General features: G+C 35.4%; 1 protein-coding gene across 2 annotated transcripts in view; it reads left to right on the top strand.

The window, feature by feature from the left end:
• LOC106868320 (uncharacterized) overlaps positions 1-20,000 on the top strand; it is a 72,131-nt gene that overhangs the window by 43,895 nt on the left and 8,236 nt on the right. For both annotated transcript variants that reach the window (XM_089353153.1, XM_089353154.1), the window contains 18 exons: positions 1,637-1,690; positions 3,105-3,158; positions 4,035-4,250; positions 4,448-4,501; positions 5,657-5,710; positions 6,545-6,706; positions 7,021-7,128; positions 8,443-8,550; positions 10,354-10,461; positions 11,242-11,349; positions 12,235-12,288; positions 12,830-12,883; positions 13,691-13,744; positions 15,127-15,180; positions 16,541-16,594; positions 17,535-17,606; positions 18,209-18,244; positions 19,845-19,880. In XM_089353153.1, coding sequence (XP_089209279.1) covers positions 1,637-1,690; positions 3,105-3,158; positions 4,035-4,250; positions 4,448-4,501; positions 5,657-5,710; positions 6,545-6,706; positions 7,021-7,128; positions 8,443-8,550; positions 10,354-10,461; positions 11,242-11,349; positions 12,235-12,288; positions 12,830-12,883; positions 13,691-13,744; positions 15,127-15,180; positions 16,541-16,594; positions 17,535-17,606; positions 18,209-18,244; positions 19,845-19,880 — 1,440 coding nt within the window. The remainder of the gene's footprint in view (positions 1-1,636; positions 1,691-3,104; positions 3,159-4,034; positions 4,251-4,447; positions 4,502-5,656; positions 5,711-6,544; positions 6,707-7,020; positions 7,129-8,442; positions 8,551-10,353; positions 10,462-11,241; positions 11,350-12,234; positions 12,289-12,829; positions 12,884-13,690; positions 13,745-15,126; positions 15,181-16,540; positions 16,595-17,534; positions 17,607-18,208; positions 18,245-19,844; positions 19,881-20,000) is intronic.

The following is a 20,000-nucleotide window of genomic DNA, read 5'->3' as shown; positions in this document are numbered from 1 at the left end:
ATGAAAATTACTATGGCCGAATATGACCAGAGTATCTGCCCCACGTTTGATTAACAGGTCGCTTAAAATCCAGTTATAAGTGGCCCCTAATCCAACTAGTCATCCTTATTCATTTGATACTAGACACTTATTACTCATCTGATATTTATGCCTTATTTATCTGATATCAGAAAATAGGATTAAAATTTCAGTATATCTATGTAAATAAAATTATAAATAAGGGTGTCTAAAAGATACCACCAGGCTAGAAATAGCAGTCAAAACTTGACTCTAAAACCACATCATGTATTCATACAGCTCCAGGAAAAACGACAAAAAGACAAATAAACTAGAAAAACATTATTGGATAATCCCAGATCAAGTTTTGACTGCTATCTTTAGCATGGTGACATCTTTTAGATACCCTTAATTATAATTTTAATAATAATTATTACCTATAAGGTTTTTATTCCCATGCTGGCCACTTGATATGATCTGTGTGTCTGTGTTTGTCCCCCTAGCATTGCTTGACAACCGATGGTGGTGTGTTTATGTCCCCGTCACCTAGCGGTTCGGCAAAAGAGACCGATAGAATAAGTACTAGGCTTACAAAGAATAAGTCCCGGGGTCGATTTGCTCGACTAAAGGCGGTGCTCCAGCATGGCCGCAGTCAAATGACTGAAACGAGTAAAAGAGTAAAAGAGAATACATACATACATACACGCACACACACACATAATATATATATATATATATATATATATATATATATATATATATATATATATACACACAGATGTAAATGAAGATGAAAATAAATGCTCAATACGGCATTGGTGGATAGAGTTCTTTATTTGTGAATTAAGGCTACCATTGCTTTCATCTTAAGAAAAATAGGAAAATGTCTTAATATCCTAAAATTTTCAAGCCAATCACATGGAGGAATGGCGCTCGTCTCCATTTTGAAAAATTCCCTAAATCATTAATTTTAGGTGTAAACAAATTTTTTTGACATCAATGTGTTCGTATTGAATTAGCATTTGTCAAAATTAAATGTGGAAAACATCATCCCTTATGTGGTGTCCGTTTTCATTGACGCATTTCTGAAACCCTGTCTGACGCGTTCCATATTTTCCGGGGTCCGTACCGTTCGTGGCGCCCCCACCTGTCTCCTATTCATTAGTGTACCTCGTGTACGAAGTGCATTCACCCAACGTAAGATTGTATCATGGATGGGAACAGTCTGATTTCGATGGACGTTTAAGTGGCATCGAAACTCACGCTAAACTGTTGTACAGACTCGTTATTCTTCGCGTAACTGTCGTGGGCAAGCATGCGATGCTCTATCGTCCACAGCTCTATGGCGTCACCTGAAACGTAAAGAAAACACTACGGACCGAATGGTATCTGTCGGACATATGTTCCTCCCCCTGGGGCTGAGTAATAGCCATTTCAAAAACGTCCGTTCTCTATGCCCCACCTTTTTATATAATTGTCGGCTGAAGAAGATAGTAAAGTACAACCGTTATCTTGTTTAACTACTAAAACCATGTGTATTAAATGCATTCTTCATACCAACCTGTTTGTGTTTATTCTGATATATATACATATTAATATATTAATATATTTAATGCTATTGATTTGATTTGATTTTTAGGGCGCACCCGGACCTAAAGGAACACCTGGAGAATCTGGTGGACAAGGAATGATCGTACGTTCTTATTTTCTTAAAGATTTTTTAGAAATGCAATAAAACTTTTAACTTATCAGAGACTCCTTGTGTGTGTGTGTGTGTGTGTGTGTGTGCATCTATGCATTCATGTATGTGCCTGTGTGTGCGTGTATATGTATGTATGTGTGTATGCGTGTTTGAGTGTATCTGCGTTGTGTGTGTGTGTAAGTTTATTTGTGAGTGTAATGGGGAGGGGTGCACGAAATATAGAAAAATACTCAAAGAAATCAGATAGAGTATGTTAGAGAGAGAGAAGAGAGAGAGAGAGAGAGAGAGAGAGAGAGAGAGAGAGAGAGAGAGAGAGAGAGAGAGAGAGAGAGAGAGAGAGAGATAGCATATTAGAGATGCTGAATGAACAAAAAAAAAATAATATATTTTGAATGTATATATTTGTTTTATCATTATACAACCAAGAAATATGAATTTAAAGGTAGACGTTGTGTGGATGGGTTACTCAGTATATATTTGTTACCTTGAAAAACGGATCAAGTAACTTGGCGAATATATATAAATAATACCAGAAAAATATATCTTGTAAAACTTAGGGAAGGGGGAAATATGATAGTGTCTATTTCTTGGTCAAAATAAAAGCAAAGAAAGTAACCATATGTTTTTCCTGCTACACATGCACACACACACACACACACACACACACACACACACACACACACACACACACACACACACACACACACACACACGCACGCACGCACGCACACACACATACATACATACATACATACATACATGTAACGGACAGCAAATGTAGGCTGTGCAAAAACTAATATTGGAGACATTGACGGACAACAAATGTAGGTTTTGCCAACTACGAAAGAATTCTTCTGGATATTATGTTCCTATGAGGCATGATGCGCAAGCCGAAACAGTTTGAACAGAATAAGAAAAAACGGAAATTGCCAACGGACAAAGCTGATTATATTGAAAGCGACAGGTCAAAGAATGTTGGTGAAACTTAAAAACTAAAACAACTATCAAGTTAAAATATTAGTGGTCAGATATTGTTGTGTGAGACCACAAGAATAAGATATTTTCTGATGTGGAAATCAGCTGTCCTCTGGACGCCATTGTAGTCAGAAATATACAGCAGAAATAAAACATTCATGAACCGTTTATAAAAAGTTTGCAAATCTGGTATCCAAGATACATTTTCAGTTTTAGCTTAACTTTCGTTAGATCTACTAAGAGCGAAACTATAAGATAACAAGCATTTGCTTGGGTAGAGTTTTCATTGATATAAATGGGGATTATGGTGCTATGATGACAGAAAGAATGTGGTGAGAAAAAGGGCAGAAATTTAGCGTGTTAGGAGTAAATTTAAATAATTAAAAAATTAACAACACTGTAATTTCGTATTGCTTTTTTTTTATTTCAGGGTATGCCCGGTCCCAGAGGTGCAGTTGGCAGCCCAGGACCTAAAGGAGAAGCTGTGAGTATTTATCATTAAAGTTTTATTGTTTCCGTATGACTATGTAGCATATATAACATACAATGGTCTAATTGTTTGGAAAGTGGCTTGTTCGCTAACCTACATACGTGTAAATTACCTAGTTTCGAAAGGATATCATGAAACCTGGTTAGAGAAGTGATGTATAGGTGTCATGTAGGTGTCTGCTTACCTACATGGCAAGACAGATCTGCATGACTCCACAATTTGAATGGTGCTGATGATCCTGAGACGAAGGACTTAAGATTGAAAACTAGTTAGTTGACCCTGTAGGTAGAGCTTCACATCAGTGAGTGGAGCCGGTGTGCCTTCTCTCCTAATGACCTTTGAAACCTAGCGGCGTCTGGTATGCGAAGCTTTTGGTTGATAGCACTTGCACCAGCGAGCCGTTTGCAAGTCTCTGGGTAACTTCAATGTATTCATACGCGTTATAAACTAGCCAGTTACGAATCATCGACACTTTGTAAGTGTCGTTGCATTTACATAAAATCTATGTTACCCCTATAAAAGTTGTATTCGTAAGCTATTGTTTCTGAAATTCACAGTTTCACGTTATCTTAAACACCCTGTTGGCAATTCTTGGGTTATCACTTGTTTATTGGTATTTAATCTTCTAGGTTAACTGCATCAAATATAGTAACAATTTGTGATTAGATGTGTGACAAAAAGTTTTAGAAATGTTTCAGTTAATGTTGAACTTGTTATAAACTTAAGTTGGTAATATATTTGTTTTAACTATGAACAGGTTACAATCACTTTGTATGTCTTTAACTCGTTCACTATCCCTCCAAACCTATGTCTGTAGCTGACATGCTTCTTTTACTCATTAAAGCAATTAACGTTTTAATTTTATTTTAGGGTGATGCTGGCGCTCCAGGATTTGATGGTGAAGTAGGACGACCTGGACGTACTGGTCATCAAGGTGAACCAGGTCTTCCCGGACCTCCTGGCCCTAAACCAGAGAAAGGTGCTCGCGGAGAACCTGGATCTGCTGGTGACCCTGGACAGCCCGGTGCCCCTGGTGATAGAGGAGGCCCTGGACTTCAAGGTGAACAAGGTCTTCCTGGACTTCCCGTAAGTTTATAAACGAAACTTTTATTCCAATCAATTTTTCTTTTATACAAAAGCTCTTCAGCATTAAATTAAGATTCTCTACTTGAAATCCTGCAACAGAAATAAAAAGATACATACATTTTCTCATGTATTGCATCATTTTATAGAGATTTGGCTTGGAATACCGGTCTAACCTTTCGTTTTTTAATTGTATTTAGGGACCTATTGGACCAGCTGGACCCAAAGGACCCGCAGGTGATCGTGGAATAAAGGTGAGTATTTTACATATCAATTACATGCTATATATACATTTTGATTCTTGTACGGTATTGCAGTGTCTGTGACAGTAAGGTGACGATCTTCTTAACTGAAAGATTAGCAGTTTGTATCACATCTCACGTACAACGTTGAGCAAGACACTTAGTTCTTCTGCTTAGTTTAGCTATTTCTTACTCTATAACCGTCGGGCAGTGTGTTCTTGAGCAAGACACTTTATTTCACACTGCTCCAGTTCACTCAGCTGTAGAAACGAGTTGCGATGTCACTGGTGCCAAACTGTATCGGCTTTGTCTTCCCCTTGGGTAACATCGGTGGCGTTGAGAGGGGTGTCTGGTAAGCATGGGCAACTGCTGGTCTTCTATAGTAACCTTGCCCGGACTTGTGCTCGGAGGGTAACTTCCTAGGTGCAACTCTATGGTCATTTATGACCGAAGGGGATCTTTAAACACTTTATACAGTGTAAGCAGTAGGAGCATTGAATAAATTCCGGTCACTTGGTTAGCTAACCGTACGTAACTTCGTAGGTTTCGATTTATATATGATATGCCATGCTAATCTGCTCGAAACACATTTCATAAATATGTTTGAGTCATTGTCAAATCAATACCACATTGAGTTCATACAGATTTATAACGAAGGCACAAAACTTATGTTTAAAATATAGAATTTTCTTTTCGTTTTCGACCAAGTCTTTCAGTTAAGTATTTAGTTATATCTCGTCGTATTTGATTGGTTAAGCGGCAATATAATTCCATTCGAGAATGCCCATATTTATGTATTAAACCTATACTAGCAAATCAACAACGAAGCTCCTATATGGTCGTTTGAACTGTTAGAAATGGCTGCCAAATCACACCTGAGCATATTAAAAATACTCACACATATTGAACACACTGAGGTTAAATATAACATATCTAAAAAAAAAACAAAAAACAAAAAAAACGAAAGGAAAAAGGGTGGAGGACTGACGGAATCGTTGGAGTGTCGGAAAAAATGTTCTGTGATATTTGTCTCGGCTCCTTTATCTTCTGAGCTAAAATCCCTCTGATTTAACTGATATCACACTTCCCTTAATTTCGTAGACTTGTGCTTTGCTCGATGTTTTTGCTGTTATAATAATTAATATTATATGTTCTATTATTTGACAGGGAGAAGTCGGTGGTGTTGGACCTCAAGGTAACCCAGGTCGTACCGGACTTCCCGTAAGTAAAACCATTTAATGCATTCGTTGTTACTGTGGTAATTATTAAGCGATCGTGACTGAATATAGACATAGTTATATCTAATCTTCTATGCATAAACCGAGAGATATGAACGCATACAGACATCAGTACACAGATAAACGATACATACAAATATTGTATACATACATAGACCAATGAGAGAATCTCTAAGTGAAAGCTCGATCTGTTAGATTGAGAACCTAAGTCTACACTAAATCACACCATACCCGCTGAAATAAACGAAGGTCTCATTGAATAATATATTACATATACTATGTTGAAAAATTAAAATGGATGGTCTCGGGTAGAATATTTTTGATCAAAGATCTGCTCAAGATGAGCTGATTTGGGACGAAAAAAGAACAATGACAGATTACGAAGGCCAGATTATTTTGTTCGAACATGAGAGAAGTATTTTCTCCTTCAATAAGCGAAAATTTATCCTTTAAAAATGGCGGTTATTTTGTAATGTCGTCGCAACAAAATATTTCATTTCCTTTGGGGTTTTTGTGCGTGTTTCTTTGATTTCTTTCTCCTTCACCCCCCTCTTTCTATCTCTCTCTCTCTCTCTCTATCTATCTATCTATCTATCTCATTAGAAAACTGGGGTTACCCTATATTCAGAAGCCGTATTAAATTCGAACATATACGGTTGCAAAAACAAACCACACACAGACATACTAATGTTGTTTCAAATATGCAAAACATATGACACCACATGTGCACATACACATCCATATCTAATTAATTATTCATGCATATCTATATCTACCATAATAACTAATAAAATTTTTTATAACTAAAATTTACTAGGGCCCTGATGGAATTCGTGGAAAGCGTGGACAACGTGGTGAAGCCGGTCTTGCTGGAATCCCCGGAGAGCCTGGAGCTAGTGGTCTTCCCGGACTTCAAGGTCCCCCTGGTCCTGCTGGAAGCCCTGGAGAAACTGGTGTTCCTGGAGAAATCGGAATTAAGGTAAATATGTTTGTCAGATCGATAGCAACGCGTTTGAAGGTCGTAATTCTTTATGTATCAACGTGACAAATTTATACATACATGCTCACAGTCAATCACACACACACACATACACACACATACACACACACACACACACACACACACATACATACATATTTATTCTTATTTCTACTTCACTTACGTTTACAGTCGAAGTTAGTTATAAAGATTCTATTTTTATAAAACGATTTACATAAAATGCAAGGTAATTAGCTACACACTTGTAAATTGCAATCTATGATTTACTAAGGTTTCCGTTCTTTGTAATCCAGGGTTCACGAGGAGAACAGGGATATGCTGGACGCAACGGTGATGTCGGACCTCAAGGTTTCCCCGGTATTCCCGGACAAAAGGGAATTCAAGGAGAGAAAGGACCCACTGTAAGTATTTCTTATGTGCTACTGTTGTGTTGGGATTTGCTTTATATATTGCTTGAAAAATACATCAGGAATTAGGTTTATCTTGAAAAACATGCGTAAAGTTATTCAGACTTACCAAAAAATGTCCCCTGTGGGACAGTGGAACTGCTAGGGCGTCGAATATAATGCCATATCGTATTCGTCTTGGCTCTTAACGGTCTGAGTTTGAGCCCCAAATTCCGCCCCGTTAACGTTCCCTTTGCCTTTCATTCTCATTAAGTAGAAGCCAAATTTTGAGGGCTGAATTAGTCGACTAAACCCTCACACCGAATTTGTGGCCCTCTTCACAAGGAAGAAATTATTATCATTATTATTATTATTTGGATTGTCAGAAAAGGGCGTTCGTATTTTATTCGGGTCTTTATGTTCTGAGATCAAATTTCGACATCAGCTTTGCCTTCCAGCCATCCAGGGTCGATAAACTAAAGTACCAGCCAAGTAGTGGGGTCAATGTAATCAACTAACATCTTCCCCTACGAAATTTCAGGCAATGTGCCTAAAATTTGAAACATTATTATTATTATTATTATTATTATTATTATTATTATTATTATTATTATTATTATTATTATTATTATTATTATTATTATTATTATTATTATTATTATTATTATTATTATTATTATTAAGGCGGCAGGTTGGCTGAATCGTTAGCACGCCGGACGAAATGCTTAGCGGTATTTCGCCTGTCTTCACGTTCTGAGTTCAAATTTCGCCGAGGTTGACTTTTTCCTTTTATCCTTTCGGGGTCGATAAAATAAGTACCAATTGAGTACTAGGGTCGATGTAATCGACTAGCCCCCCCTCCCCCAAACACTTCAAGCCTTCTGCCTATAGTAGAAAGGATTATTATTATTGTTGTTATTGTTGTTATTATCTAAGGCGGTGAGTTCGCAGAATCATTAGCACTCCGCTCAAAATTCTTAGTAGCACAGGGGTTGATGCAAACCTACACCTCCCTCTAAATTGCTTGCCTTATGCTAAAAATTGACTCCATATTTAAGGTGATAGGCCAGCGGTATCTATTAAGCGTCGGGGAAAAAAAAAGGCTTGGCTGTATTTACTCTAGCTCTTTAAGTTCCGATCCGAGTTCAAATCCTACATGGGTTAACTTTGCCCTTCTTCCTTCCGGTGCCAATAGAATAAAGTGCCATTTAAAACTTAATAGACTAACTCCACTCCCAATTCTTAGCCTAGAGTCCATGTTAAGAAGACTACGTATTTTTCTATATTCCTATTATCCCGTCTCACGACTTGTGATTTTCATTTTCTTAGGGAAACGTAGGCCCACTCGGACCAGCAGGACGTCAAGGTGAACGTGGTCTTCCAGGTATTCCCGGAGTACAGGGAGAACGTGGACCTAAGGGACCACTTGGACCTCACGTATGTGTTCCTAACTTCTTTATCGTAACCAGAAAAAATATATATTCATATGTATTCGAAGAATGCAAGTAATGCAAACCATTAATTGAAACGATTATAACGAGTACTATGACATCCGTCTTTCTTTCGTTCCTTCCTTGTTTGTTTGTTTGTTTGTTTCTTTCTTTCTTTCTTTCTTCTTTCTGTTATGTATTGGAATATATATGTATGAATGTATATATATATATATATATATATATATATATATATATATATTTTATATATTTATATGTATATATATATATATATATTTATATGTATATATATATATATTTATATGTATATATATATATATTTATATGTATGTATATATATATATATATATATATATATATATATATATATATTTATATGTATATATATATATATATATATATATATATATATATATATATATATATATATATATATATATATATATATATATATATATATATATATATACATATATACATATATATATATATATACATATATATATATATATATATATATATATATATATATATATATATATATACATATATATATATATATATATATATATATATATATATATATATATATATATATATACATATATATATATATATATATATATATATATATACATATATATATATATATATATATATATATATATATATACATATACATATATATACATATATATATATATATATATATATATATATATATATATATATATAAAAATTCTCTTATACACCAGATGTGCCATCAAAACTCTTGATTGGACCATGTCAGGTGGGGGAGAAGAGCCATGCAAGGAACGTGAAAATCACGGTGGTGCACCAGCATGACCGCAGCCACTTGGCTGAAACACATAAATAAATAAATATATATATATATATATATATATATATACATATAAATATATATATATATATATATATATATATATATATATATATATATATATTTCGTTTTTAGATTCGGTTTGCGAGATTCTTTATGTGAGTGCGTGTGTTGAAGCATATTATTCTGTTATGTCTGGAGACGGTCATTCTCTTTTGGTGCCTTAAATCTATTGAAAAGGTTGCAAGACGCAACGAAACGAAAATTTTAGAAAAATAAAATAAATGAAAAAAAAAAAAAAAGAAGCGGAAATTTTTCCGGTGTGTGTGTTAAATTATAAGGCATCAAAAGAGAATGACTTTCCCCATACACAACAATATATATATATATATATATATATATATATATATATATATATATATATATATATATATATATGTATGTACAGTGTGTACAAAAGGAGATGTGCAGTGACTACCACAGGAATGTTATAATAATATTAATCCACTTTTGACATTTTCAGCGTCATTAATCATAGTAATACATTTATCATAACTATAAGAATAATTTAATCGTAAATTTTAATGTTTATGATAAAAATAAGAGAATTGTAGGTGTTTTCTTTTTTTAATAACTTTATACCTACCTTTGTACCACCATGTATATATGCGCGCGCGCGCGTATGTGTGTGTGTGTGTGTGTGTGTGTGTGTGTGTATTTATGCATATACATATATATATATATATACATGCATATCCAAATACTCTCGGATGTATGTATGTAAAGTGTGATGCAACCAATCTACTTATTTCACGCGGATGAGTGAATGTGGATGTTTGTGTTCGCTTGATGATGATGATGATGAAAGACATGCATTGATAACTGTAGTACGATGTTTCCACTAACCACAAAGAATTACTCACAGTGATACTTTATTTGTCTTCTAAGGGAGATCCCGGAGATCCTGGACAAGCTGGACGTGATGGAAACCAAGGCCCACAAGGTTTGTCTGGACCACCAGGAACACCTGGTATCCCTGGAGAAGCCGGACAAGTAGTAAGTTCAAAGTTGGATAAATATTTTGATAACGCAATTCTCATCACAGAAACAAGTAACAAAAAAAAAGAAAAAGAAGAGAAAAATATAAAGCTAATTGGTTGGTTAACTTCGTACCTGATAGAATTTATAAAAATAGTTTTAAGAATTTTACTACACTCAATACAAGTACCAGCACATTACGTCATTCGCTACGCACGAACACATATTACATACATACGTACATACATACGTTAAATGCATCATACATACATACTGCAGTTACTCTATCCAGATTACAAGTTCAGGTTTATACCTGTAATTATTGGGGCTCTGGGATATGTAACACACTGACTAAATACCAATCTTCAGAAATTAGGTTTCTCAAAACCAGAAACGAGAAAGCTAATTCGAAGACTACAGATCCAATCCATCACTGGAACTGTAAAAATCTGTAAAACTTTCCAGAAGTTTATAATTTAAATATATATGAGCATGTCTAGATATGTAATTATATGCACGAGAGCACATACATAAAACATATAAATCTGTACATACATACATACATACATACATACAAACAAGCAAAAGTACCCTGTTGTTGATGTTGAAATTACAATGAACCTTGGATCTAGGTTAGAAACCGGTTCTTTCTCTATTGGCCGGAAATCTTGAAATAAACTGAACAATGACATACATACATACATACATACATACATACATACATGTATAATTAACGTAATCTAATTCGAACCTTGTAAAGTGACTAATATTGTTAATCACATCTTTTTATATTCATAGGGTAATCCTGGACCTGATGGTGAGATCGGTATTAGCGGTCGACCTGGAGAACAAGGACCTTCTGGTGAGTCTGGAGCAGTTGGCAGACCCGGCACTGTAGGACTGCCTGTAAGTAATATGTCTGCATATATGTGCTGTTTGTTTTCTATTACAATTTCTGAAGCTAAACTCTCAAATGGTTCAGTCCATCTTGCTGAACAGAGGAACGGCTAGGTAGTTATACCAAGATTTAATTCATTCACTATTTAGGCCCTTCTTAATGATTTAAAGGAATTCTATCATGATAGAGGCACGCCACAGCTAACGTTTTCATCGTCCACAACATCACCTTTCATCCTCAGTAACTACTACACTTGTGTGTAGCATTAGAAATTTCTATTTTTTTAAAAATGAAATACGCTGCCCTTATTTGAATTAATTGTGAAAAATCCCGCCTCTTACAATATAGAAACATTGCTCATGGTTCCGGCAGACAAAATGAAAACAACGTTGCCCCGGAGAATGGCACAGCAGTTAACTTAATTGTTGACAATTTGTTCATTAGCATGTTGCTGTAAATTTGTGAGGCATATGGTCTGGCGAACTGACGTGCCTTAGATATTAGAATTATCAGATAAATTCGTTCTGTGTTTTTTCTCCCTCTAATTGACACTCCATCATCATATGTCTGGAGAAAAGGTAAAATTTATTCAAATTTCAAAAACGATAAACAAAAGTTGTATTTGTAATGAAAAGAAGGATAAAAAATATTTACAGGCGATTCGAAGAAATATAAATAAATATATATATCTTCTCGAATAGCTGATGTAAAATGAAATAAACAATTTCTAGTTTGGGTTAATGGAAAAGAAAGAAAGAAAGAAATGAATAAATAAATGAATAAAAAGAGAGATTTTTAGATAATGGGTTAAATAAAAAAGGAGAAAAACGAGAATAAAAATAAATTGCATTGTGTTTATCAAAGCAATAATATGGTTCATTTTTTTATTGTAGGGACCCCAAGGGGCACCAGGATCCGCTGGACCAAGTGGAATTAGAGGAGAGAAGGTATGTAAAATTTATTTTGATATTGTTTTGCTTCTTAATTTAAGATGTTTTCTTAATGACTTCGATAAGTTTATTTCATAGTCAAAAAAATATTAAGTGATTTCTTATGTGCTGTAAACAATTTACCATTTCTTTGATGCCCCCTTCGCTTGATGTCCTAAGCACGTGCTTATTTCGCTTAATGGTTAATCCAGCGCTGGTCACTGTGCTATGAAGAGGTACCACAAGATCAAATAAGGACTCACCGTTCTGAGAAATATTCTAGTATTATCAAAAACAAAATAACAGAGGGATATTCTTAGTATACTTTGAACAATAGTGGATTGGAAGAAACTTTAAAGCACCAGGACAAATGCTTTGAGTACATACATCCCTCTTTCTTCAGATTTCAAACATCAGTATTGGTTTACTGGGGTAACTTCAGTCAACTTAACCCCAATTTCTACAAGACCTGCATATATATTTCTATTTCTTTCTTTCTTATACCAATGTAGTAAATTATTTTTAATAAAATGTACTTATGATATCGTTTCTATTATAGGGAGACATTGGACCCACTGGACCAGCTGGACTTGCCGGAGCTAGAGGAGCTCCCGTAAGTAGTTTTGGATATACATATAACACGGAATTTATTTCACTGTACAATAAAAATAAACGTGATATTTCGTTATCAATAATGACGACAACGACGCAAATGATGATGATTATGTAAAAGCTACTTGAGGATTTTCTACTCTCAGAAGGAGAAAAGATATAGAAAGATAGATAAATCAATAGATAGATAGATAGACAAATGAATAAATGGAGAGAGAGTAAGAGAGAGAGAGAGAGAGAGAGAGAGAGAGAGAGAGAGAGAGAGAGAGAGAGATAGAGAGAGAAGTGGACATTAACATAGCTAAAAGAAGAAAAAAAAGTAGATCGAGTTATCGTCTGCTTGTACGACCGTCTGTATCTCTGAGAATAGCGAAAGAAATCGTTTCATTTTTATTTCTATAAGATGGCGACCAGCAGTCTCCCGTACCGACCACAACCATTAGCAACTCCTTATCGTTTTGTGATGAGGAGGAAAGATGGCAAAAACAAAATTTAGATAAAGGAAGAACCTCCAAGAAGGAAGTGTATTTCAAGAGAAGCAGAGTAGAAAATGCGCAGAAGCGTCCATGTCGCCCCGGAAACGCATAAAGTTTGCAGTGTTTCGGACAACGAACAACCGACTTATGAACTTTTTTAACCGACCTGCAAGGAAATTAAAAAATAAATAAATAAATAAATACAAATAAAAAATTAAGTGCAAAGCTTAAATCTCAGTACGCACGCGCACACATATATGCAACATCCATTAATACACTCGTTCGTGTATGTATCTATGCGTATATCTACATATGTACTCTTTTCATTGTAGGGACCTGCCGGAATTGTCGGAGTCGATGGACCTCGTGGACCATCTGGTTTGAAAGTAAGTGTTTCTATTTACAATAACATTTAATTATTCATCTTACAACAACTTGTTTTCATTCACACAAAGTAGGTTTTATGACTCTGCTTACACACACACACACACACACACACACATTGGAAAATGTGTGAAATCCTTGGTACTGTTAGGTATATTTGAAAAAGGAAAAGAATGACTTCACTGGTAGGTCTAATCAATTTAATTTTCTAATAATATAAATTTACAGTTTTGTCTTTAGATCTAGTAAGTTTTTTGATAGGTGAGGAGATATTTTAACAACGAATCTTTAAAAAATCTTTTCACTAAAGTTAACAAAGAACTTACTAGATCTAAAAACCAAACTGTAAAATTATATTATTAGAAAATTAAATTGATCAGCACTATCAGAAAGGCATTCTTTTCTTTTTACACACACACACACACACACACACACACACACACACACACACACACACACACACACACACACACACACACACACACACACACACACACACACACACACACGTAAAATGTGAAGGCGCGTGGCCAAGTGGTTCGGCTGTTGCACTCACGATCGGTGGATCATATAAGTTCGATTCCCAGACCAGGCGGCGTGTTGTGTTCTTGAACAAAACACTTTATTTCGAATATCCATATGCGTCATTCAAAGGCTAAAACGATGTAAATTGCATTGTGGCCAGCGATGTATAACAGCAATTGATAGTCTGGTCTTGATATATACAAGACATTAAAAATAAGAATGGAGAATTATACGTCCTCAAAAGCTTGTTTATTACAATATTATATGCCGTGGCTGTGTGCAAATGTCTTCTACTGTAGCCTCGAGCCGACCAAAGCCTTGTGAGTTGATTTCTTAGACGGAAACTGAAAGTAGTACGTGGTATGTGTGTGTGTGTGTGTGTGTGTGTGTGTGTGTGTGTGTGTGTGTGTGTGTGTGCGTGTGTGTGTGTGTGTACATACATGCATAAGCACACGCACAGCCACACAGACACACACACACACATATATATGTATATATTTATATGTGTGTGTCTCTGTCTGTGTTTGTACTCCACGACTGCTTGACAACCGGCGTTGTTGTGCTTACGTCACTGTGACCTAGCGGTTCGGCAAAAGAAACCAATATAATAAGTACTAGGGTTAAAAAAAAATAAGGCCTGAGGTTGATTTATTCGACTAAAACCCATCGAAGCGGTGCGACAACATGGCCGCAGTCAAATGATTGAAATAAGTAAAAGATAAAAGATATATGTATATATGTGTTTATACAAATTTTGTATGTACACACACACACACACACACACACACTCACACACAATTTAGTTCATACATTCTTAATTTATTGAATTAATCACCATTTAATTAATTTTCTATTTTAGGGTTCCAAAGGACACCGTGGATTTACTGGTCTTTCAGGTTTACCTGGCGCTAAGGTGAGTGTTTCGAAAACTAATCCACAAATAATAGCTTAACTTCTATATCAAGAAATATGAAGCGGTAACACACCTGTTATTGGGTAATTAGTTGCCATATTCTTTTAACTCTTGAACCGGTAAATCAGTTACGAGTCAGGTGTTGGCTTTGTATATTAAGTGATACGCTGCAGGATCGTGGAAAGTCTCCGAAGATTCGATTGCCAGTTGTAAATGTCTCATTTTATTTATGTGGTAAAAGCCACTTTCAACGGCACGACAGTGCAGCCTCTCTCGTAACACGTTTATGGATTTCTGCTTTGTTAAAAGAATAAACATTCCTTCGTTTCCTTTTCTTTACTATTTTCCTTTTCCTGTTAAAATGAACGTGTTTATATCCGTATGCATGACTTCTTAAGAGTCTATACTACAAGTTCTCAAAGTGGGCGCTACCGCCATCCCCCGGCGGGCGTTGAGACGGTCCAGGTGGGCGCTGGTGCCTAAGGGGGTGGTGGGGTTGGGGGCAGTAGAGAAAAAGGCGTTGAGAGAAAGGCAATGAACTGGGGGACGCTATGAATTTATCATAATATCAATATAGTATTGTATACAAATTATATAATATATTAAATATCAAATGATTCATAGTAGATATAAATTAGTAAAATATAAAATATTTATTCATACATAAAAATAGGGGTGGGACGCTGCGGGTATTATGTGGCCATGAGGGGGGCGGTGGCCCAAAAAGCTTGAGAACCTCTGGTCTATACCGATGGTTCTCAACCGGGGGTCCATATGGCCCTTCGGTTAAGATTCATCTGCAATATATTGACCATACCTGTACAATACACAAAATATTTTAATAACTCTTTTTTATACAATTTCTAATAAAATTTAATTATGAAAAATATAATAGGACTTTTTAAGCATTGAATGGATTGAGGGTCCACACGAGTAAACTAGGAATCAAAGGGATCTATAGGTAAAAAAAATGTTTGAGAAACAATGGTCTAGACCAGTGGTTCCCAAACTGGGTGGTACTTACCCTGGGGACTTGAAGAAAAATGGGGGTAGCCAAAATAAAAGGGCGATGGATGTAAAAACAAAATAATGGGTTAATTAGGTTAAGTTTTATTTGTGAAATACAGTTGTTTTGAATTTGCTTAGTGGTCTACGTTTCTGGTGGTGAACGGAGATGGGGGCGCTAAGAATGTGACCCAAATGTCAAGGGAGCGACAGCCCGAAAAAGTTTGAGAACTACTGGTCTATACAAATGCATATGTGTGTGTGTGTGTGTGTGTGTGTGTGACTTTGTAAAACTACTCATGAAAATATAAGTATTTATTGTAACAGTGTTTCTTTTTGGTTTTTCCCCCTATAGGGAAATGATGGAGAGATCGGTACTCCAGGACCACCAGGACCTCCTGGACCCATGGTAAGTATTTGTTGTAAATTAAAAAAATATTTCCTGTAATTCTTAAATTTTTTTTTTTCATGTATATTTCTGAAGATCATGAGCAGTGCTGGTTAAGATCAAAGTTGTAAATGATGCTAAGAAATAGTTTTGTTAACTTTTTTTGTAATAATAATGTATTGTATTGCTGTTTATTAACTACCATTAGAAACGTTAAATATATTGCGTTTAGTTATTGCCTCATAACTACTTCCTTTACCTAGTTTTGAAAATTCAAACCAGGAAAGAATCTTTTATGTAATCACTTGATTTGCTAGAAATAGGATCTAACGGCTTAAAAAGGAACCCACTTCAAAATGTAATCCTAATATACTGTAGCTGAAAAGAAGAAAAATGAGGTGTTCACAACTTGGAAACCTTTGATATTAGCAGAGGTCAATCAGTACTGACCTGAAACTGAACAACACTTATATATATTCTACACTGGTAGAAATGGATGTGGTAGTAAAGTACTGAGTTAAGGAGAAAAACAATGTTTAATTTTGTCAAACTTTCGTCTTGAGTTCAAATCAGGTTTCAAGGTCTCATCACTCGAGGTTTAATACAATGCCAGTAGCTTGCTAGTATCTATGAAAATTGACAATAGTCTTTTCTCCTTAGTCTTGAGACTAAGAGAAAAAAATTATCCAAAAGATACTCTAATGCTTAAGTGACAAATATTCTAGAGTCCTACTAATCTTTCAATGTGTCGAATCTATGGCTTCAAGTTCGATTCTTGGAGAGTTTCACGTTACTTATGTCGTTAGTGTACACACAAAACAGACAAGACTAGTAAACAGAATAAAATATTTTACCCAGCAAAATATCACCTACTCATCCGGTCTCGAATTCTTTGTAAATCTAATATCTTGCAAAATTTAAACATTTACTCCTTATAAATAGAATGTTTTATAATTTGTAGGGACCTGATGGAACACGTGGACGCCCCGGAAAAGACGGTATTTCTGGACCACCAGGTGTTAACGGCCGCCCCGTAAGTATTATTGTTTATAACTTTTCAAAAGGCAGTATATGTAATTCATATGATATTCACAGTGGCATATATAGTGACGATAGTAAATTGTGCATGATAGCATAATAATCTCAATTTACTTTCATTGTAAAAAAATATTCAAGAGTTTGTGATAGAAATATATGAGTGTGTGTGTGTTTGTGTGTATTTCTACTTTTGCATATAACAATGCGCGTATAAATATACATATATATATATATATATATATATATATATGTGTGTGTGTGTGTGTGTGTGTGTGTGTGTATATATATGCATGCGAACATGTGTACCCATGTAAGTATGCTTATATCTATATATGCAAATACATACATACATATATATATATATAAACGTATAGATATATATATCAATGTATGCATATAACTATGTGAATATATACGCTTATAAAGATATGTATACCGTGTACTACTTTATTGTCTGTGGGATATTTGTATGTGTGTGCATCATAATTGTGTATGCATGTGTAAGTATGCACGTCCATCAATGTATGTTTAAAGGTTATATTAATAGCATTTTGACTTTGATCAAATATTTTAAGCCATCGATATTATTTATTGCAGGGACCCCGTGGACCACCTGGAGAAGAAGGACGCATGGTGAGTAATATAACAGTTTATACGTGTGGAAATTTGCTCACATATATAGATTTATTGTTAGTCATGGAGGCGCAATGGCCCAGTGATTAGGGCAGCGGACTCGCAGTCATAGGATCACGGTTTCGATTCCCAGACCGGGCGTTGTGAGTGTTTATTGAGCGAAAACACCTAAAGCTCCACGAGGCTCCGACAGGGGATGGTGGCAAACCCTGCTGTACTCTTTCACCACAACTTTCTCTCACTCTTACTTCCTGTTTCTGTTGTGCCTGTAATTCAAAGGGTCAGCCTTGTCACACTGTGTCACGTTGAATATCCCTGAGAACTACGTTAAGGGTACACGTGTCTGTGAAGTGCTCAGCCACTTGCATGTTAATTTCACGAGCAGGCTGTTCCGTTGATTGGATCAACTGGAACCCTCGATGTCGTAAGCGACGGAGTGCCAACATTGTTAATCATGTAGACCTACATATATGCATTACTTAAATACACACACCCTGTATATATTTTACATAAAATAAAAGCTAGAAACGTATTCTGGACATTGATGAAACTTTCGGCCCTACGAATGAACGACAGATCTTTATGTGATAGATCGACGAAGAAGAATTTGTAGCTAATTCTCCAAATCATATCATATCGTCTTGATGATGATGATGATGATGATAAAAATAATAATGTGGATTTCTTGTATTTACCGCTGCGGCATCAGACGAAGGGCACCTTACAAGGACAGGTTACAATTTGAATGTGTGGATTTACATCAAAGATAAGGAAAAGAAAGAGAGAGAAAGGAGAAATTAGATGAATATGAACAAATATCTATGATGCGGTTCTACTGATACAAGACAAACTCCGACCAGTGCCCATCAAGGAACCTCCCACAGACCTAGGGTCACTTTGATTACCAAGAGAGCAAGCCCTCACCAATCTACAGGCACATGCACAGATTAGGCCTGTTCATAATAATAATAATGATGATGATGATAATAAATACACACAGTTAGAGAAATTAAGGCAAATAGACCAGATATAGTTGTCAAAAATCAATGCCAATACACACAGATAGAGAAATTAAGGCAAATAGACCAGATATAGTTGTCAAAGATCATGAAGAACAAAAATGCTTTCTAATTGATGTATCAATACCAGCAGATGACAACGTTTTCCTAAAAGAAATGGAAAAACTTTCAAAATACAAAGACCTGGAAATAGAGGTAACTCGAATGTAGAATCTAAAAACAGAAACAATTCCTATCATACTAGGTGCCCTAGGTATAATAAAAAAATATTCAGACAAATACATAACAAAAACACCAGGACTTACAAATATATATAACATACAGAAAATTGCACTACTGGGCACTGCATACATCCTACGCAAAACACTTTCAATACAGTAACCATAAGAGCATCACAGCAAACCACAGCACATACCCAAGGCACACAGAGCTGCGCTCGGTAGTGAAGTGAAAGCACGTTATAAAAATAAAACTACTGAACAATAATAATAATAGAATTAGGGTGTTGAGTACTAGCGTTCAATTAAATATTGGATCATGTTTTCTACCATCACTGAATTTCTCAATTATTTCTTTTCTAGGGTATTACTGGAGCCGCTGGACCAGCTGGACCTCCCGTAAGTTGAAAGTTTAGTTTTTATTTCTGCATTTATTAGTTTATAAATTTTATATTTTCCCCATCATATAAAAAAAAAAAAAAATTGAACCCCCACTTCATATCTTTGTTGTCGGAACTT

This window comes from Octopus bimaculoides, chromosome 6 (assembly GCF_046866305.1).
Source record: "Octopus bimaculoides isolate indiv1 chromosome 6, ASM4686630v1, whole genome shotgun sequence".
Taxonomy (NCBI): Eukaryota; Metazoa; Mollusca; class Cephalopoda; order Octopoda; family Octopodidae; genus Octopus; species Octopus bimaculoides.
The sequence above is the reverse complement of the archived record's forward strand: the minus strand, read 5'-3'. Positions and strand labels throughout refer to the sequence as shown.